Genomic DNA, 21,642 nt, shown 5'->3' with positions numbered 1-21,642 from the left:
CTGGGGCAAAGTACCCCAAAAGCACAGCAGGGGGTGTGCCCTCCTGCCCCAGACACGCATACGGCTTTGAGGGTCTACGAAGTCAGCTCTCATTTCCGCCTGTGTTCCTGCCCCCCCCCCGATTTTGCAGTGAGTTTGCTGCCGCAAGGCTAGAACCCCATGGGGGTGCGACGGCGCAGGTGAGGACAGGGCGCAAGCCCGGGGTCTCCACCGTCGCCCACAGTCCCGAGAGCCTGGCCTGGCCGGAGACGGCCCGGGACGGGGGGCGCTCCGGCCGGCACCCCCGCAGGTCTGACCGCTGGGAGTACACCTGTCTCCCTAGTCAGCTGAGGGCAAATAACCGCACCGCGCAGTAGGGAGCCCGACGAAGTGAAGCAGCGGCTCGGTTAGACAGCAGAGCTCTCCCCCTTTGCTAGACAACAGACGCAAGCACGAGCCCTAAGCAAGGACTCACAGGACTGCGGCGCTTCAGCGGCTGCCCCCCCAACTTTCTGCCCTTCGCTGCTCACACCGTGGGGCGGGGCGGTGGGAGGACGTGGGGGCGCTGGGGCGGGGTGGGGGCGAGGCTGGGCGGAGCGGAGGCAGGGGAAGGGTGGGGGCGGGGTGCCGGGGGTGTCGCTGGGGGCGGGGCGCTGGGGCGGGGCTGGGCGGGGCGGAGGCAGGAGAAGGGCGGGGGCGGGGTGCCCGGGGGGGGGGGAGGGGTGTCGCTGGGGACTGGGCGGTGCTCATCTGGCCCCGCTCCACTGCGTCGAGATAGCCATTAAAGCTTCCTCCCCCTTGGTCACCTCCCCCCTGGGCGCCAAGGCCTAGACTTTTGACCTTGAGGGCCCCGAATGGCTCTGCCACCTGCCCATCTCAGGTGATAGTTTTCAGGTTGTGTGATGGCCTCTTGTGCCGGGAGGAGGGCACTCAGGAGCTGAGGAGCTGGGTCACCTCCGCTTTGCCCTGAGTATGTCGCCATTTGCTTGAAGGACACAGACAAAACCCCTGGAGTGGGGGCTTCTGGCAGGTCTCGGAGTTTGCGCTGTCGCAGCCCTTTAACCTTCCCTGGGAAGTCAGGGCCGCCAGCCTTCAGCGTGGGCCTGGGAGACAGTAAGAAAGGTGTATGTTGACCTCGGCCCTGCCCCCCTTCCTGTAGTACTTGGTCTTTGACCCCAACCCCTGACACAAAGCTCCTAAATTCTTTGGAATTTCCTGGGTGATAGGAGCCTCTTTTGTTCTAAGGAAGCCACTGTGGGTGGGTTCCTGGATGGGGAACCGTCACCCAAAAGGCCATTCCATGATTAGAAACTTGGAGCCTTGGGCTGTACCCCCCATTCTCTGGATGGGGAAGGGGGCAGGAAATGGAGTTAATAATCCATCGTGCTATGTGCTGAATGAAGCCTCCATAAAAATCCCTTAGCCACAGTGTTCGGAGAGCTAGGCTGCTGAACACTCTGAAGTGCGGGGGCGGGCGTGGTGCCCCAAAAGGGCATGGAGGCCCCACGCCCCTTCCCCAGACGTTGCCTTGTGTACCTCTTCGCCTGGTTGTTCATCGGTATCCTTTCTGGTAAGCTTTGTTATATAATAAGCCAGTAGACACGTTTCTCTGAGTTCTGTGAGCTGCTCTAGCAAATTAGGAGCCCAAGGAAGGAGGTTGTGGGAGGCCCGCTGTGTAGCTGGTCGGTGGGAAGGTGCAAGCCTGGGACGTGGGACCGGGCATCGGAAGTGGGAGGGGCGGTCTTTGGGACTCAGTGTGATAGCTCCGAGGGTGAGCAGGCTCCGGGTAGATGGTCGGGACCGAACTGAATCGTAGGCCCCCCAGCTGGTGGGGAGAATTGGTCATGTGGGGAAACCTCTCAAATCAGTCCCAGAAGCGTCCCGTGTGAGAGCACGTATGAGAAACACGAGAAGCTTCTCCTAGGCAGTCCCAAACACAGTGACTTCATCAGCAGCTCATTTTATGCTTTTCCATCAGCTTGTTTTCAATTCTTTTTTAAATTTAAACATGTCTTTTTGATTTTTGGCATAAACTTTCCAGGTAATTTGATAAGACAAGGAAGTCAAGTATTATAATTGTGAAAGTTCCCCATTTCTCCCCCTGAGTCACCATGGCCGTTTTGGGGGTGTACCCTTCCGCACTCATTCCATGTACATACAAAATGCGTGTGTGTCTTTCTTAAGAATATAGACGCATTCTAGGGGCGCCTGGGTGGCTCAGTGGGTTAAGCATCTGCCTTCGGCTCAGGTCATGATCTCAGGGTCCTGGGATCGAGCCCCGCATCCGGCTGTCTGCTCAGCGGGGAGTCTGCTTCCTCCTCTGTCTCTGCCTGCCTCTCTGCCTACTTGTGATCTCGGTCTGTCAAATAAATGAATAAGTAAATCTTAAAAAAAATATAGATGCATTCTATATACATCCGTCTTTTTAGGTGTTCCTTATTGGTGAGTTTAGAGTTGTCCTGTTCTCGTAACTGGTGCACAGTATTTCGTTACTAGGGTGCCCTTCCCTCTTTGTTCTTCTTTAAGGAAATTTCTCTGTTTAAATATAGAGTATGGTCTGGCTGTAATTTTAGTCAGTGTATTCTCAGCACAAACACAGGACAGCTTCTGTGGTGCAGAGGGAAATTTTCATCATAGAACAGGGGCAGCAGTTCTTCTAGAAATGTCTTTAGCACCCCCTGGTGCCATACCCAATTACTCCTAGTGACCTGTCTCCAAATCCTGCCCCACCCGCAGGGGCTGTTCTAGGCATCAGATACCAAGACCTGAAGACCTCTCACCTGTGTCCGTGTCCCCATCACTAATAGCACACTATCTCAAGCTTCTTAAGAGCGGGGCTCTGTTGGGTTCATTCCTGGGGCTTCGGCGACACCAGTACCTGTTTGTTGAATGAACAGGCAAGAGTCTATGCTAAGTGCCCCAACCATATCCTACAAGAGTTTAGTGGGCAGGAGAAACCTAGGGGCCTCTTGGAGGAGGTGGTCTTGGCAACATGGGCTGGGTTCTTAGACTGGGAAATCCAAGAAGGAAGGCCATTTGGAGACAGAGGGGGGGCAGTGAGTGAAAAATGCAGAGATGGGCCTGTCCAAAGTATTGTGGGGGAGAAGGAGGCCCTGTCCAAGCTGGCTGTGGAGCTTGGAGAGTCAGGCCCAGCCGAATTACTGAGGGCTCTGAAGGCCAAGAGCAGTATTGACTGTGTCAGATGAGAAATGGGGAGCCCCTGAGGGTTTCTGAGTAGGGGCATGACCTGCTGCTTGGCACTACTCTCTGTGAAGAGTATAAGGGTTCCTCCAGATTTCCTGGAAGGGCAGGGTGGGGAGGAGACCCAGCTAGAAGAAGCAGTCGACAGCAGGGAGGGCCATGAGTGTGGGAGATGATTATTTTGATGGCTGGCATTCCCACGGTACATACATGTGCCAGACCCTCTTCCGCTAGTCGCCAAGATGGCCCTATGACGTGTGTGCTGTTCCTGTGCTCATTTACCAGAAGAGGAGAAGGGAGGTGAAGCATGCATGTGCCACATAGCCTCCCGCTCTGGGATACACTGAGATCGGAAGAGCCAGAGCCCTATAGCCTCAGCCTCTGCAGAGGCTGCCCCGTTCCCAGCTAGCAAGCACCTGAGCCACAGTTTAGACCCAGGAGGCCAGCTCCAGTTCGGGCCAGAGTGCGCCTAATGAAGCCTGAGCAAGAGTGGGTGTGGGGTGATTCAAACAGGGCCACACCACACACTCTCTTCTGTGAGCTAAACAAAGTCACACACTGGTATCCTTTTGGGTGATCAGTCGCCAGGCAGGAAAGATTTGCTTCTGGCAGAAGTGACACTGTTCCCAAGACAGGATTCTGTCACTGTCTATTACTTTCCTAGGGCTGCTGGAATAAATCTCCACGAAAGGAGTGCCTCTAAAACAGCACAAACGTATTCTCTTACAACTGCGAGTGTCAGAAATCTGAAATGGGTTCCCTTGGGCCACGAGCAAGCAACACTGAGGCGTGTGCAAGGGCGTTGAAATCGCAACACTGAGGCGTGTGCAAGGACGTTGAAATCGCAACACTGAGGGGTGTGCAAGGGTGTTGAAATCGCAACACTGAGGGGTGTGCAAGGGCGTTGAAATCGCAACACTGAGGCGTGTGCAAGGGCGTTGAAATCGCAACACTGAGGCGTGTGCAAGGACGTTGAAATCGCAACACTGAGGCGTGTGCAAGGGCGTTGAAATCGCAACACTGAGCCATGTGCAAGGACGTTGAAATCGCAACACTGAGGCGTGTGCAAGGACGTTGAAATCGCAACACTGAGGCGTGTGCAAGGACGTTGAAATCAGGCTTGTTCTTTTCCTCCCTGATTGAGTCTGGTGATCCCCAGTTTTGGGGGCGCAAATGTTACATATGAGATTGTCCTGGTTTATGTTCACATGTCTCAAAAGTTCATAATATATTTTCAGTAACATTAAATATATTGTAAAATATTAAGTTAAAAATAAGCAGCAGGACTGCATTCCTTCTGCAGACTCGCAGGGGGTGGGGGCCGATTTATTTCCTTGCCTTTTGTAGCTTCTAGAGGCTGTCTGCAGGTTTTGATTGTCCCGTCCCGTCTTCCATCTTCAAAGCCAGCAGCCTAGCCAAATTCAAATCTTTCTTTCTGACTCAGACCTTCCTGCTTCCCTCTTACGAGGACCCTGGTGAACACATAGGGCTGATCTGGGTGATGCAGGACAGTCTCCCATCCTCAAATCCTTAATCACATCTGCAAAAATCACACCTCTTTTGCCTCATAACTTAACATATTCATGGGCTTCAGGGAGTGGGATGCAGACATCATTGGGGGCCATTATCCTGCCCACCGCACCATCAGGCATCCTGAGTTCTCCAACCTGATGGCTGAACCCAGAGCATTTTATGAATTCATCCTCTTTCCCTAAGGGAACAGGCCACTGTTCTGTTAGAGTTTTAGGCCTATTAAGACCAGGTGGGAGCGGGAGCTGTCTAGAATATTCTTGCCAATTTATGTGTCTTAAATACACTTGATTTCATCAGTAAGAACCCACTTAGAGAGGTACCTGGGTGGCTCAGTCGTTAAGTGTCAGCCTTCGGCTCAGGTCATGATCCCCGGGTCCTGGGAACGAGCCCCACATCGGGCTCTCTCCTCAGCAGGGGGTCTGCTTCTCCCTTTCCCCCTGCTTGTGTTCCATCTGTCACTGTCTCTCTGTCAAATAAATAAATAAAATCTAAAAAAAAAAAAAAAAGAATCCACTTAGAACATGCATTATATGATTAGTGGGCCATAATTTCATCAATGATAATCCACCTCTGACATTGTTTTTTTTTTTTAAGATTTTTTTAAAGATTTTTTTAAAGATTTTTTAAGATGTTTATTCCTCAGGCCAGTGGTGGGATCTTGGGCAGACACAACATGTCTGAGTACCATTTTCTCATCTTGATACTGAAAGCTGCTCCCAGTCAGAGGCTTAGAATATTGAATCCAGGCCGGCAAACAGAGCTGCTGCTTTGTACGCTTTTTCACTGAAGAAATACTTACTGCATGTGTATTAGATAACTCTATCAGGGGCTGTGTAGTGAGGTCAAGTCTTGTGTAGATTGTGTGTGTGTTAGGTATTGCTTTAGAAACTTTTCTTTAAATGCTCAGTTTCGCTTGGCAAGCTCTTATGAGAAAAGCTCTACGCCAGCTAGAAAACAACAACTATCTTTGTGTTCAGGTGTAGCCCACACAGAAAGCAGCCGAAACCACGTGTGCACAGATACAAATGTCACAGGCGCACAGGGAGAGGGCGACAGACCCGGGCTTTGAAGGGGGACCACTGTCCTGACTTCTAATGTGTGGCGTGGTCACACCTGCTCTTGAATGGCCTGTCAACAGAGTTACGCAGCATGTCCCTTAAGTGTGGGCTTCTTTCACTCAACAGCAGGTTGGGAGAAGCCACCTGGCTACTGTGTGTCACTGTGGAAGGTTCATCCTCGTTGCTTTCCTGTAGTGGTTCCCAAAATGGGGTCCCCGGGCCAGCGGCAGCAGCACCTGGGAACTGGTCAGGGACTCAGGTAAGAGGCTGCACCAGAACGCCAGGGTGATTCCAACGTCTGCTGAAGTTAGAGGCCCTCCTGCCGCAGCGTATTCCTAGCCACTGTTCAGGCCTGGGTGTGTCTTACCCATGCAGCCTTCGACCTCTGGGTGCATCAGACAGGTGGTCCTGCCCCTGGCCCTCTGCCCCAGGCACCTGTGCTCCCAGCTGGGTGTCCAGCGTCATCTCCCTGGTGGCATCCAGCTGGCTGTCCAGCGTCATCTCCCTGGTGGCACTTCTGTCCCACCAGGCCAAATGCTGGTGTACCCAGTCCTGGGCCCTAGCATCTTCTTTCGTCACCTCCTGCCTCCCAGTGTCCAAAGCCCACCTATCTTCCTCTAGTATCACGCCATCACTTCCCTCAGCAGATCTGCACTGAGTGAATGAGGGAATAAATTCAGCACACCCAGCTCCTCCTCTCCCACCCCCAAAGCGCTTTGTGCCCCAGAGTTGAAGGTTGAAGCTGGTTGAAGCTGGTTGAAGAAATGGCCTCAACGTCCACCCAGACACCAGGCTGTCACCGTGGTCCCGTCTCCCACTTTGCCTGCCTCCAGGTGCTAGTCCATGTGTTGGAAGGAGGAGTGCTACGAAGGGGTCTGCCAGGACTCTGGCCCTCCTTGAGCTTAGTGAGACAGATTGTAAGCAATAAAACAAGCAAACCCTAGAACATCCAACAGTAAAAAGCTTGGGAAGGAGACAGAGGCAGGTGGAGCGGCTGGGAGTCAAGAGGGGGAGGTCAGGGCAGGCCACTGAGGAGGGGGCACCTGGACTGAGGCCTGAGTGAAGGAAGAGACCCTCCAAGAGAAGGCAGGGTGGCAGAGAGGGTTTAGGCAGAGGGAAGTCTAAGTGCCAAGGCCCTGCGGCCAGACCAGGATCATCAGGGATGTCTGGAGGAGTGACAAGACGGCTTGGGATTTGGGGTGGATGAGAAACCCTGGGAAGGTTTCTTCTTTCTCTTGGCCTGCTGTCTCTGGCTCCAGGCTCTGCCCCAGGTCTGCTGGCATCTGGGGCGATCTCATTTCTAGAGCAGTCACTATGCAGTTGTGCATCATCTGAGGCTGGTTGCCAAGCTGGCCGCTGGTGGAGTGTTGCTTCCCTACAAATGCACAAGGTGCCTATGGGCTCCTAGCAGATCTGCTTTCCCCACCCTTGAGTCCCCATCTCCCACTGCAAGCCTCAGGACAGACCCCTCTCTGCTCCTTGACTGGGATGAACAAAGGGAGGGACTAGAGGTCTGTCTACGTGAAGAGGGTATGGCAATCAGGGAAGGCTTCTTGTAGGAGGTGACATTATAGATGGGCTTGGAGTGAGAACTAGGTCGTCTCTGGGTGGGGCCACAGGTTTCTCAGTGGAACAGAAGCGAATCGAAGTAGGGAAGGAGGATGGCCTCACAGCGCTTGGCCCGGAGACCCCCTGCCCCATGCTGCCTCTCCTCTTTTTCTTCCCCCAGCTGGCGCTGAGGAATGCCCTGCGCTACTTCCCCCCGGATGTCCAGGAACTACTGGCCCCTGAGTTTGCCCAGGAGCTGCAACTGTATGGGCATATTTACATGTACCGGTTCTGCCCTACCATGAAAATGAGGTCAGTACTGGGGACGGGTGCAGCTTCCAAGGAGGCCCAGAGCAGGAAGTGCATGGGAGGGACTGAGCTGGAGGTCAGCAGGTTGGGGGAATCCAGGCTGTCCACACTAGGAGGCCCACAGCCATGGTAGGCTGAGCCAACAGCCCTCCCACAGAGAGGGGTGGCGGCTGTGTTGTCATCTGTGCGGGGTCTGTAGCCTTGAACCCTTGAACCCTTGAACCCCAGAAGATGAGGGAATCCTTTTCAGACAGGTGTCTCTGGCCTGCCATCCAGGGGAGTCAATCCTGAGCAATTCTGGAGCCCGGTTGTGTACGAAATCCCTTCTCTAAACCTCATCTCTTGTCCTGCCTCGAGATGAGGAGAGCTTTAGAGGGGTGCCTCTGTCAGTGTCTTCAAACAGTTTCGGTTCCCACCAGCGGTCTCAGGCTGAGCGGTGCATGGCACTGGAGGCCTTGTAAGAAAATGTGGGTGGCTGGGCTTCACCCCACATTGTGGATTTGGCAGTTCTGGGGGGTGGGGGCAGGAGGAGCTGCCATTCCCACGGTTCCCAGACAATGCTGCCCCCACTCAGAGCTCACACTCTGAGCGCCATTGTTCTTGGATATGCCAGATCTGTCTGGAACCACCCCAGGGAATGCCCATAAAGTAGGAACCACATCCCCTCATTCCTGTCAGGGCCTGTCAGCCTGGCATCCGCTCTGGAATTGATGCCCAGGAGCACTGGTGGCATGAAGGAAAGGTGGGACGAAGGAAGTCCACCTGGATTAGAGGCTTCTGGAAAGCAGACATCAGTCCACTTTCTCCCACTCGGATCTCGCCAAGTGGGGAGGAGGGAAGGTCCAGGTGGGCAGGGGCCTAACTCCCAGTGCTTGGAAGGGCAGGTGTGCAACGCATAAAATGAGCACCAGAGTGGGCTGGCCTGGGTGGTTTGGAACCGCCTTCTGCGGGCAAGTCCCGGGCGATTTCTGCAGGATGCCGTCTTGCTGCCAACACCTGCACGGCCAGGTGCTGGGCTGTGGCCCGTGTGGGCCTGAGCTTTAGCAGGCAGGCAGCCTGGGCCCTCCCGTCATCACACCTGGTGGCTGGACTCCCCTTGCAGGGCCTACCCAATTGAGCAGTACCCCTGTCGGACGAGAGCTGCTGCGGCGATCATGCACATGATCATGAACAACCTGGACCCTGCTGTGGCCCAGGTAACAACTGGGGGAAACTGAGGCATGGGAGGAGCACCGCCCAACAGAAATGGAACTCAAGACATACATATAATGCTTTTAAGCTTTTTATTTAGAAATAAGGATAGATTCATAGGAGGTTGTAAAGACAATGCAGAGGAGACCACAGAACCTGCTCCCAGCTTCTCCCAGGGCCTGTGACTTCTGTAACCGCCACGCAGCACCAACACCAGGGCATCAGTATTGGTATAATAGACCCACGTGTCATTTTAAATTCTCTAAAAGCCACATGAAAAAGTAAAAAAGGAAAAAAAAAAAGCTTTACTATTGTATTTTGTTTATCCTAATGTATTAGAAATACTATCATTTTAACCTGTAGCATACACATTATTGAAATGTTTTACAACCTTTTTTCCTACTAAGTCTTTGAAGTTGGGTGTATTTTACATTCAGAGCATGTCAGATGAGCTACGGCTCAAGTGTGTGATAGCCACACATGGGTGGCCAAGTCTGGTCCCGTGTGTCTGGCACAGGCATCTTTGGGGGCCAGTCTGTACCTCAGACACCCATATTTGAGAAAGGATAGCCTTTGCAGGGGTGAGCGTCCAGCTATTAACCTTGAGGGCAAGATGGTCCTAGAACTTAAATATTCCACTTGAGGCGAGAGCTTCCTCAATCCTGGCGCTGGCCTCAGAACCTGATCACAGACGGGCCCTTGACATTGACCCTGGGCTGAGTTTCCAGAGGGATCCCAGATCCAGGTCTGACCCTCCCCTCCCACTGAGACTGTACCCAGGCACAGGCGGGCCAGTGCTCCCACAGAGGTTGCTGTCCTTGCGCCCTGCCCTTTCTGCCTTCTCCCCCTGTCCTTAACACTCCTTCTTCAAGGGCCATCAGCCACCTTGCCCTGTTGAGCACAGCGTAGAGGTGGGGGTCCTCCCGGCCCCCCATCTCAGATGACACCATGTCTTCTCCAGTTTCCCCAGGAGCTCGTGACCTACGGAGGAAATGGGCAGGTGTTCAGCAACTGGGCTCAGGTACGCTGGACTGTATGGCTTTCCCCCCACCATGTCTTCTGGCCTGGTAGGAGCTTACAACCCAGGGCTCAGGACTCAGGACTCAGGTCACTGCTTCCCTGATGCCTGAGATGCCAACACTGGAGATTCTCAGTGTACTGAAGGTTCCAGGCATTACTGGAGGCACCCGGAACCATTGGAGAGTAACCATTGGGACACTGGCAGGACTCCTGGGGCCATGTGAGCTCTCTGGGCCTGGGTGGTAACTTGGGAGGCGGTGTGCCCCTCACCTTACAGATCCCTCCATGCTTTCTTCTCCCCTGCAGTTCTGGCTGACGATGTCCTACTTGTCGCAGATGACGGAGGAGCAGACCCTGGTCATGTATAGTGGACATCCACTGGGCCTCTTCCCCAGCACCCCCTGGGCCCCCAGGCTGGTCATCACTAATGGGATGGTGGGTCCTGGGGTGGCTGGGCATGGTCATGCCTTGGGGCAGTGGGAGAACCAGGTGCCCCCAACACCTGCCTCCCCATTGTTTCCTCTGTGCTGCCCCCAGCCCTTGGCTCCCATCCCTCTTTTCCAGGTCATTCCCAACTACTCCTCCAGGACAGAGTATGAGAAGCTCTTTGCCATGGGAGTCACAATGTAAGCCCCATCTCACTGTTTCAGTTTCTATTAAGGTGTTTCCACCTCAGCCATGCTTTATTTTTTTTTCAGCCATGCTTTATTATAAAACTATATAGCAATATAAAAAACAATCCGAAAAACAGTCGCAATGGCAGTACCAAAGCACGATTTCGTGTTGACATATTCCCTAGGAGTGTTTGTGGATATGCATACTACAATTTTCATACATTGGTGAGCAAGGGAACAATTTGGATCCTGTTGTTATGTTATGAACAATTTCAAATAGACAAAACATTGAAAGAATTAACAGTGAACACTGAGATTCTGTGTTTAACACAATACTAAAGTCTGTATCCCCTGTCAATCTTTCCATCGTCCTTCTATCCATCCATCTGACCAGCTTGGTTTTTGATGCATCTGAAAGTAAGCTGCTGATATGACGGCCTGGAATTTTTGTTTACAGGTTTTTTTTTCTTTTAAAGTGAAATTTACATGAAATGCACACAACCTAGTGCGCCATTTGATAAGATTGACAAAGGTATGCACATTGCAACCCTAACCCCAAGATACAAAGTACAACCGTTTCATTTGTCATAAAATTAATGCAGGCTCTGAATTGCAGACTTTCCCTTCAAATGTTATAAAAAGAGCTACAGTGGAAGGTAAATCCCTCTCCCATCCTGGACTCCCCATTTCAGGGGAGTCAAGTCGGTGTCTTTCCAAACATTTCTTACACAGGTGGTTACAGATGTAGGTAGACCATTACAGGCCCTCTGCACAAGCCCTTCCTCCTTTGACAATATTGTTTTCTTTCAGGAACTGTGAGTCTAAGTGATCCTTATTTTACCTGCATTGTTCAACTGTAGCATGATTTATTTGACCCCCTTTCCCCCTGATTTGGGTTGTTTCCAGTTCTTTGGGCTTATAAAGAATGCTGCAGTGAATGTCCTGATCTGCATATTTTGCGGATCTCTGGAAGTGCTGCTCTAGACTAACCATGTAAAGCCATTACCGGGACCAACAAAGTGGGTCCCCTCCTCGGTGAGCTATGGGCAGAGACCACACCAAGCAGTGTTGCCTCACAAGGTCACTTTATTCATACAAATGAGGATATCAGACATCACAGGGAATAACGTCCAAAGGGACTCTCCCAGCAGGGGCAAGCAGGTCCCTTTTAGTAGGGCTTGGGATGAATGTTCAGAGGGGAATTTTAATGTTGTAATGAGGCTGAGGTAACTGTCAGGCAGAGGGGGTTGTTCTCAAATGTTTCTTCTCCCATTCCAGAAGTTCCTTCCTTAGTTTCTAGAAGAGGAAACGGACAGGCAGGAACCTCTAGGCATTTCCTGAGTTCAGGAGTCGGTCCTGAGTTCGGGAGATCGAGGGGTCTCGCCAGTGACCAAGTGTGATCAGGTCTGTCGTATTGAGAGCCAGTTACCCAGGCCTCAGGCTCATACTTTATAATATAATCATCATAATATTCACCAAGATTGTAGATATCTTCACATTCGGTCCTCTACCCAAGCCTCAGCACTAGGTGCCCTTCTCAGCCCATTTTGTGGAGGAAGAAACTAAGGCTCAGAAACTCAGTTCTTTTTCTGGTTGGTCATAAGTAGTTACCGTTACTGTTATTTCCTCTGAGGCCTGACAGCCTCTCCTGTGCCTGTGGAAGCAGCTGCGGGGTCAGAGGTCCCATCCAGGATCTGCCTCTTGGGTCTGGTGCCTCCTAAGTGTGACGTTGAACAAGTGGGTGTGCTTCTGGTTTGTAGGTTGAGGACGGAAGTTTCAAGAGAGTGGAACTGCAGAGTCAGACCTAGTCTGCCACACCTGAGGGTTGACCCAGGTGCCATGGGCAACTGACTAAATGGATGCAAAATGCCCGCAGGGGTGGGAAGAGGTTTACTCATAGCTGGGATCTGAGAACCTCTAACTAAAGCAAAGCCTCCTCGCTACCAGTAGGACAAACACAAAGCTACAGATAGCAATGAGTCCCAGGGAGGATGTGGAAAAACAGACAGTCTCAGGTCCATCCAGCAAGGCTGGGGGTGGCCATCAGGACTACATCTCAGCAGCTGGGGTCAAAGTTCCAAGTGCAGTGGACTTGGAACAGTGGACAGTCTTACCACCAAGAGCTATTTTGGGAGCAACATGCAGTGGATAACTTGAGCACAAAGGACCAAATCAGAAGGATTTAAAATCATTTCCCAGCTCTGGTGCATATCTCTGTGTCTATCTTGGAGCTTGGATCCTGTCTCTAAAGAGGGAATTTAATAGCTCCTGCCTCAAAGAGTCTCATGAGATTTCATGAAACGATAGAAGGGACACCGTTTTCCGTGTAGTGCAAAGGGAGCCCCCCCGCCAAGCACTCTGCTTGATGTTTGTGGACCCACTCAGGAGCCCTCCTTCTGGCAGACGTTAGGGGCCCATGCAGCCTTGTGGGCCATGTGGTGGTTTCACCCTTCTCCCTGGGAAGGTATTTATCATCTTAGCACTATTTTTTATGTTGTTTAATAGACAACCTTCCAAGGCATGGATAACGCCTCCCCCTTTTTTAGAAGAAGATGCAGAAGTTCCACGTGGTCCAGTGCCTTATCCAAATTATGGGATAGACTCGGCATCAGACACAGATCTGCAGGAATCAGGATCCACTGTTGGTTCAGCAGAGAGGAGGGGCTGGAGAGAGTTGCTGGGGGACAGCAACCCGATAGAAACGAGATAGGGAGTTGAAATAGAAGAAGGAGTAAAGCAAATGTCCATGAGCCCTGGAGGATCTCCTTTCGTCAGTGGTCCTCAGGAAGGAGGAAGGTCCAGGCAACAGAAAAGTGCTGTCCTACCCCTGTTGCATCGCCAGCACATTCAAGAGTTTGATGATTATCAAGTGATGGACACAGGCATGCAAATGCATTGCTGGTGACAGTCACTTTGGCACTTGAGAGTATCTGTTCATATTTAAAATGTTAGCGCCTGACGACCTAGCACTACTCCTTCCTGCTTCCTTCCCCGGGCCCAGGGAGAGGGATAGGAGGCATCTCACTGACACCGCGGGGTGCGTTGTTTGCAGAGTGAGGTCGGAGGGGCGAACATTCTGTGGTGTCTGATATTGCATACTGTGGAGCCATGAATAGGAATGGGCAGGATCTGTGTGGACTGTTGTGGGAAGGCCCCCACCGCTGTTGTGCCCCCTGTGGAAACAGTACCACTACTTACTCAGTGAGGCCATTTATATAAACAACACCCATACTAATGACAGTAACCGCACAGCAAACGGTGCTCTGAGTGTGCTTCAGGGCAGTCTGTCTCACTGAGGCACAGCACACACACCTGACGTTTGTGGCCAGGTGAGTTTGGATACACGCCGGAGCTGTGCCAGCCCCTCTCTGAAGACACCTCCCCTGCCTCTTAAAGCTCAGTGCCAGCCCTCCCACAGGTAGACTCCCCAGTGGAAGGTCATTGAAGGTCACGGAATGGAATCCCACAGAACGTACTTCTTCACGTCTGGCTTCTTCACGGAGCCACTTGACACACAGGAGGACGTGGGTCGTTTTCTTTGCCACGTAGCATTTCACTGTGTTCATAGGCTGCAGTCGCTTCTCTGTCCTCTGTGATGGGCATTCCAGCTGTTTCACAGGGTTGGCCGCTGCAAATACAGTTGCTGTGAACAGTGGTGTGCTTGTCTTTACGTGGGCGTGAGCCTGCACAGTGCAGGTGCTGGGTCACGCTCAGCCTCCATCAATATGGCCCCGTAGTCCCCAAAGTGATTTTACCAATTACAGTACAGTTTTGAATAAAACAAAAATCTGTTTAGAAAAGATCCAGGAGGCCAGAGGGGACCAGAATTGGGGGGACTATAGCTTTATCTGTTTCCTTTTTTAAAAGGAAAATATATTAATGTATTTGTGGGGAATTAAAAAGGAATTTTAAACCATGTAACACGTGTGGAAGCTGTGCCTGGCTCTGGGCTCACCCCTAGGCTTGCTTTCTCTGTGGGCAGGTACGGCCAGATGACAGCAGGCAGCTACTGCTACATCGGACCCCAGGGAATTGTCCACGGCACAGTGGTGAGAAACAGGGCCATGCCTGGCTGCAGGGGGTGGGAGGCTGATGTGCTGGAGGGGACAGTGAGCGCCTGCCTCTTCTCCCGGCAGCTAACCGTGTTGAATGCTGGCCGACGGTATCTGGGTGTCAAGGACCTCACTGGGAAGGTCTTTGTCACCTCTGGGCTGGGCGGAATGAGTGGTGCGCAAGCCAAAGCCGCAGTCATCGTGGGATGCATCGGTGTGATAGCAGAGGTGAGCCCGGCGGCGGGGGTATGTCTAGGAACATAGGAGAAATCCCACTCCCTGCCCACCTGCTTCCTCCCTCAGTCTAGAGACACTCACACTCCCAGCTGTCCTTCTCTCTCCCCCACCCAGAACCCCCCCCCCCGGGGGGGGGGCGTTCCCACGGCAGTGTATGCCCGCTGCCTGCTAAGTGCCCATCACCTTCCACAGTCAACATCTGCTGATGCTCTCCCACGAAGCTGGCCTTCTGCAAGCACTTCCCTTATCCCACCAAATCCCTGGAACACGGCCGGTGGATAATAATGTGGATAAATGAACATAGATCTCTCCAGCTCAGACAGGTCGCAGTCGGGTGGGGGGTGTGGATTTCAGGAGAAGTGTTGCAGGTGGCTTTTGCTCAGCGGCTCTCATGGCTTTCTTTGGGAGTGCCAAGGAGAGGAAGGGAGCCAGGGAGAGGAGGCAAGGAGCTTTAAGACAAACCTGGTTGGGGTAGGGCGTACGTTCTCATGGGAGATGTATTTCCTGCTTTCTGGGTACAGAAGAAGGCCTGAGTGTCCTTGCACGGGCGTCTCTTAAGTGACTTGTATTTAAAATAATCAATATGCCAGAGTGGCACATTTTGGGGGGCCTGCCTTCGGCTCCTACACAGAAAATAAGTTACAGCAGCTAACGCTAGCTCCCACAGAGCTCATCCCCTGGAATCCGCAGGAAAACAGCCTATGTTTTTTAAAAGCCTTGACTTCCCCTTGCCTCATCCTCAACCCTCATCCTCCTCTACTTTCCCCTGTGTCTTCAAAACGTGTTTGCCACAGAGAGAACACTCAGTAAGTATTTGTAATAAGATTCCCAAAGAGTGAATAAGCAATTCTAAAAGAGAGAGAGAGAGAGAGAAGCCTTGGTGATACACTCCTCTGTGACTTACACTTAGTTGATATTAAGCCTGTGTCATACATTCTTGTACTTCTTAGGAGCCCACTTGGCTTCAGGTAACAGAAAAATCAAACTATAGCAGCTTCCACAAATAAGGTTTTGTTTTTCTCACACAGCCACCAGTGCTGGCATTGGTCCAGCAGCTCAGTGATATCCAGCCAACATCTCTAGATTGTCTTGGGTTTCCCTCGTGGATACAAAATGGCTGTCCCAGCCCCAGCCATCTCATCTCCATTTAAGACAGGAAGGAGGGAGAAAGGAAGTACCACCTATTATTGACTCTATTTTAGCAGGAAAATAATATTTGAGAAACCCCTTCTTTTACTTCATTGATCAGTATTGTATCAAATGGAAGTTTTTACCTAAAAGGGAGGCTGGAGACCGTGGACGGAGTAGTCGTGGTTCACTTGGACTGGGGCTGAACCTAGTGTCCTCTTGAAAATCTGGATTCTGTTGATAAGGAGAGCAGGAGGGGGAACACATATTAGAAAGCAGCTCACAACATCTGCCCTGATGCTGTGTTACAAAATTGGGGGTCCTGCATGGGGGATGGCATCTTCCCAGTGGAGGCTGACATGCCCAGTAACTGGGGACCCTGCATCTCATGGTCCCAGGTGGATAAAGCCGCCCTCATGAAACGCCACGAGCAAGGATGGCTGATGGAAGTGACCAGCAGCTTGGACCACTGCATTGAAAGACTCAGGTACAGTGCCTGACACATGAGTGTGGAAAAGTGGGGAGACCCCAAGAAGGGGCCTGGAAGCTGGGCTGCTTTACATGGGCCTGTTAAATGCCTGACACTAGGCCACAGGTGGTGCCTCACCAAGGGACCCCACAGAGATCAGACGGTACCAACATCACAGAACCCACTGCGGGGTTTGAATCACGACCCCGAGATCAAGAGCTGCAGGCTCTGCTGATCGAGCCAGCCAGGCTCCCCTTCTAACTCCATCAGAATATCTCACTGGTCACTAGGGCCGGGGTGCAGGAAGCCCTGGAGTTCCAGTACCTGGTGGTCAGACACTCACTGCTAAATGAGTTTCTTGAGGTTGAGCCACCGTTTTGCAAAGACTGTGCCTTGTATTTCTCATTGTTGTGGCCTCAGTGCCCAGCTGAGAGCCTGGCACATAGCAGGTGCTCATCTAATCTGCTGGAGGAAAATAAGCCTTTGAAAGATGGAACCGTTCCTCAGCACGACTCCAGGTTGGGGGTAAGCGGGTCTTCCTCCTCACTCATGCGCTGGTTCTCTGGGTGGAGGACGGGGCTTGGCAACATTTCCCTCTGGCTTGATGTCTTCAAAGGTATTTCAGTGGGAATGGGGGAGGACTGCCCTGGGGGCTGCTCATCCAAGGTCATTTTGTTTGTTTGAGAGAGAGAGAGAGAACACTAGGGGCAGGAGAGGGGCACAGGGAGAGTGAATCCCAAGCCGACTTCCTGCTGAGCACAGAGCTGGTAGGGCTGGTCTCCTGACACTGAGATCATGGCCCCAGCCAAAATGGAGAGTCGGACGTTTCCTACTGTGCCACCCAGGTGCCCCTGGGGGCCAGTTTTTTGAAGCATCCTCTCAACTGATTTACTTTGCAGAACTGAGCTCTGTTTGGGGAGGACACACTGCCCAGCGGTTCTCCAGCCCTGCTGCAATTAGATTTGCTCAGGGCTCTTCAAAAGGGGCTTATAGGAAAATGTTCAAGCACATGCTGAACTGGGAGACACTCCCGTTACCAGGACTGGATACTATTTGACACTGATCTTTTAAAAATCCTACTTTGACCCCATTGTACCCTTGTGTAAAACTCTCAGGTGAGTTTCCATTGAATATAGGAACATAGGAGAGATTCCAGACTTCTGGTGGGACATGGATGGGTCTGGCTTGATCTGACTCCTATCCCTGTTAACGCTGTTGAGTGTCCTGAATATACACACTTGCACACATGTGCTTGCACTTGTACACACACACACACAGCCCGAAAGAATCAGGTCAGAGCCATGTAACAGGGTGCCACAAGCAGCCCGTGGGGTTATACTTCTGCTCCCTGAACAGTGGAAGACACAGATGGGAGTGGAGGAGCCTCTGGGAGTGGGGACCTTGTCCCCATGCTGGTCCTGCTGCTGGGATCAATCCCGTCTTCCTTCTCCACCGGTCACTGCTTCTGTGCTCCTCACTGCTCTGGGACTATATGCCTTTTCCTGCTTCATTTTCTTCCACTTGGGAGAGAGAAGCATGTTGGTTCCACTGGCATCTCTCTGCCAAGCGTGGTGTGCAGTCAACCTGCACCTTTGAGTGGGCGCCCAAGCTCCCCATGTACTGTTGCTTTCTGACACCTCTCCTAACTGTGGGGCTTCATGTATTAAATCTTCCGTGTTTTTCTGTCTATTAAATATGCTGCCTTTTTTCTTGTCCTTTTATTTCTCCCAATAACGTTTGGAGGCATTTTTTAAAAAAAAGATTTTATTTATTTATTTGAGACAGAGAGCAAGCGAGCGAGCATGAGGGGTGGGGAAGGGGAGAGGGGGGAGCAGGCTCCTGCTGAGCATGGAGCCCAAAGTGGGGCTCGATCCCAAGACCCCGAGATCACAAACCGAGCTGAAGGCAGATGCTCAGTCAACTGAGCCACCCAGACGCCTGTCTTTTTTTTTTTTTTTTTTTTTTTTTTTACAATTTATTTATTTTAGAGACAGAGAGAGAGAGAGTGTGAACACATGCATGCGTGGGGGGAGGGGCAGAGGGAAGGAATCTCAAGCAGACTCCCCACTGAGCATGGAACCCGAGGCAGGGCCCCTCTGTGGGGCTCCATCTCATGTTCCTGAGATCATGACCTGAGCCAAAATTCAGAGTCAGACACTTAACAGACTGAGTCATTCAGGCGCCCCTGGAATCCCCTTTAGTGATGTCTGCAATTTTAGGATCACCTTGCATGAGTTCTAGAATGATCCCCAACAGAGCACTAACAGCAACAGCCCTGATTCTGTGAACCCCCTGGAGAAGGCTTGTCACTGTTGTCATCTCCATTCTCTCATCTGGAGCATTCAAGTCTGCTGTTACAGTTCCGTGTCCTCAGAAGACACGCCTCAGAGGTCGCTGCACCTCGGGCTGGATGCTGACACACACAGTGCTCTCTGTGACCTCCAGGCTCTCCTGCATTCTCGCGAGCTTGGTGTTGGTGGGGGTGGGCATCTGCGGGCAGGTGCGATAGGCCATCTGCTCTGCTCTTGTGCCCTTCTAGGGAAGCAAGGAAAAGGAAGGAGGTGCTCAGTCTTGGTTACCATGGCAATGTGGTGGATCTTTGGTGAGTGGGGGATGGGAGTTGGCAGCCTGGGGGACCCTGGGTGAACCTCCCCCTCCAGACAAGGTACTGATGGTGGCCATGAGCTCCCCGGACACAAAGCTTCTAAAATGTACTCAGCTTAAGCTCCCAGTTTTCAAGGCCCAGACCCTGGCCTGAGCTCATAGCAGGTTTCCTGCAGATGTGCCTTTGAGAGAGGAGGGCAATCTCCTCCCAGCAGGCCTGTGAACTCAGGCCCCAGGGCATGCTTACCCCTGCCCTGGGTGGATGCCATCCCACACTGATCACCCCTTGTTTTCCCCAGGGAGCGCCTGGTCCACGAATTGGACACAACGGGGGAGCTCTTGGTGGACCTGGGATCAGACCAGACGTCCTGCCACAACCCATTCAATGGTGGTTACTACCCTGTGCAGCTGGGCTTCGCAGAGGCCCAGAGCCTAATGGCCTCTGACCCTGCTGCATTTAAGGGCCTGGTCCAGGAAAGGTGATGAGGTCCCAGGGCTACTCTGGGTATGTGTGGTAGGGGGAGAGGGGTGCACACAGCTGGCAGGAGCTTTTGCACTGGTTGACTTTGGCCTCTGCCTGGTTCTCCAGGGGCCAACTGTGGGGCCTTAGCCAAGAACTTTAACCTCTCTGAATCTGTTTCCTCCTCTGTCTGATGGGAAGGAAACAGCAGAGCTGGCTGAGCCCCGTGGGGTGCGGTGGAGGGGTGACAGGGGTGAGGCACAGAGAGCCTGCTCTCAGAACCTCATGGGGGACAGGGCTGACCATGAACCACTGGGCTCTTGCAGCCTGAGGAGGCAAGTCTCAGCCATCAACAGACTGGCCAAGGAGAACTTCTTCTTTTGGGACTATGGCAATGCCTTCCTCTTGGAGGCCCAAAGAGCAGGTGAGACACAACAAAGGCGAGGTGAGGGGGCCCCCAGTCTCCGCAGGCTGGGAGGGGCCAAGACCCTGGCACTGGGCACTCTCCCTTCTCACTGGCCAGGAGTGGATCTGGCAGGTGCCCGGGGGGAAGAGGGGCACGGCAGGCAGCTTTCACTGTGCCCTTGCCTGGGGCCTTCTGGGAGCTGGTCCCACCAGGTCCTTGGCCTCTGGGCCTCGGTTTTTCCATTTGTCTTAAGAACATCAAGTACCACAAAGAGTTGGTAGGACGCTTGGATGGAAGCTCCAGTGGGGGGGATACAGCTTAACTTTTCTGAGAAGGAAATTATTTTTTAAAAATGTAAATTCAATTTATTAGCATACAGTGTATTGTTAGTGTCAGAGGTAGAGGTGAGTGATTCATCAGTCTTATATAATACCTTGTGCTCATCCCATCATGTGCCCTCCCTAATGTCTGTGGGAAACTTCTCTGTAGAACAGGTGGCTCATGCTGGAAGGTAAAGTTCAGATGATACAAAACTACACAGAGGAAGGTGGCCCTCCCAGCCCTGTCCCTGCACCAGGTCCCCTCCTGGAGTTCGAAAGTTCTGGTGGGCCTTTGGGGGCACCGAAGGACCTGGCACGTGAGGGCAATGTGGACATGCCCCCGCCCAGCCCCACAGCAAGGGCAGACTTGCTATAGTCTTTGCCCCGCCTCCGTTTAAATCCCCCTCCGGAGAGCAGAGTGGCATGACTCCTCGCCTCCGGGTGGTGTGGCCCAGCCCTCAGACCCTCCGGCTGATTCTGTTCCGCTGGCTGCTCTGCCCACAGGAGCTGACGTGGAGAAGAAAGGTGCCAGCAAGACGGAATTCCGCTACCCCTCGTATGTCCAGCACATCATGGGGTAAGTGATGGGGTCACTTCCAGCCTCTGGGTCCTAGAGACTCAGGTTGGGAAAGTCCTCAGGTAGGGAGAAACAGGAGATAACCCAAGGGAGATCTGGCTGAGTGGGAGGCCTCAGGGTCAAACCCAGCAATACAGGGACAGGGATGGGAGGCCTCAGGATGCTTCTGGAAGGTTCACCAGCCCATTTGCCCACAAGATGGGACCAGAGAGGGAGGGAGGGAAGAAAGGTGATGGTCTCCTTCTCGGGTTCACTGTGGGTGAGGAAGCAGAGGCTCAGGGAGCCACACTGCCAAGCTACATACAGCAGGGGGCTGTCCAGAGAGGAGGGTGGACTCAGGGGACAGGTGAGGCCAGGGGCCTAGAGCCCACCTAGGAAGGTCAGTTCGCCTAAGGGAAACCTGGTCAAGCCCCCCATTTAATGTTGCTCCAACTACTTCGATTTAGCTCATTGATTTTCAGGTTGTCTTTGTAACAACACTATAAAGGAATTTCTGCCTGTTTGTGTCCCAGCTCCCTGCTCCTGCAGCAAGAAATGATGCAGATTTAAGAGGAGGGACAGAGAACCAGAGGGAGGGGAAACACTGAGGGGAGAGGGGTAACACTGAGGGCAGAGGGGCTGATGGGGAGGGGGGAATGATGTAGGAAAGATGTTAGGGTTGGAAGCCAATGGCCAAGAAATATTTCTAGGGACATCTTTGATGCAAAAAGTTGGTTTTATTAAAGCATGGGGACAGGACCCACGGGCAGAAAGAGCATCAGTGTCATCAGTGTCATGAAGAGTGGTGCATTATGTACTTTCAAGTTGGGTGGGGGTTAGGGGATAGCAAAAGTCTAAGGAATTCTGGAAGCAAGGTTTCCAGGACCTTGAGGCGGCTAACTGTTGTTGGGAAAAGATAATTTATTACTGTCTAATAAATTTATTACTGTCTAATAA

At 52.4% G+C, this 21,642-nt stretch overlaps 1 protein-coding gene across 1 annotated transcript in view; it reads left to right on the top strand.

Annotated features, from left to right (window-relative positions):
- Positions 1-21,642, top strand: part of UROC1 (urocanate hydratase 1) — a 42,226-nt gene that overhangs the window by 459 nt on the left and 20,125 nt on the right. The window contains exons 2-13 of the mRNA XM_080798451.1: positions 7,501-7,631; positions 8,731-8,824; positions 9,781-9,840; positions 10,146-10,274; positions 10,404-10,465; positions 14,436-14,502; positions 14,590-14,733; positions 16,269-16,357; positions 18,879-18,941; positions 19,243-19,422; positions 19,730-19,827; positions 20,634-20,706. Of these exons, the coding sequence (XP_080654577.1) occupies positions 7,501-7,631; positions 8,731-8,824; positions 9,781-9,840; positions 10,146-10,274; positions 10,404-10,465; positions 14,436-14,502; positions 14,590-14,733; positions 16,269-16,357; positions 18,879-18,941; positions 19,243-19,422; positions 19,730-19,827; positions 20,634-20,706 (1,190 nt within the window). The remainder of the gene's footprint in view (positions 1-7,500; positions 7,632-8,730; positions 8,825-9,780; positions 9,841-10,145; positions 10,275-10,403; positions 10,466-14,435; positions 14,503-14,589; positions 14,734-16,268; positions 16,358-18,878; positions 18,942-19,242; positions 19,423-19,729; positions 19,828-20,633; positions 20,707-21,642) is intronic.

The sequence above is a fragment of the Martes martes genome (assembly GCF_963455335.1).
Source record: "Martes martes genome assembly, chromosome: 1".
NCBI lineage: Eukaryota > Metazoa > Chordata > Mammalia > Carnivora > Mustelidae > Martes > Martes martes.
The sequence above is the reverse complement of the archived record's forward strand: the minus strand, read 5'-3'. Positions and strand labels throughout refer to the sequence as shown.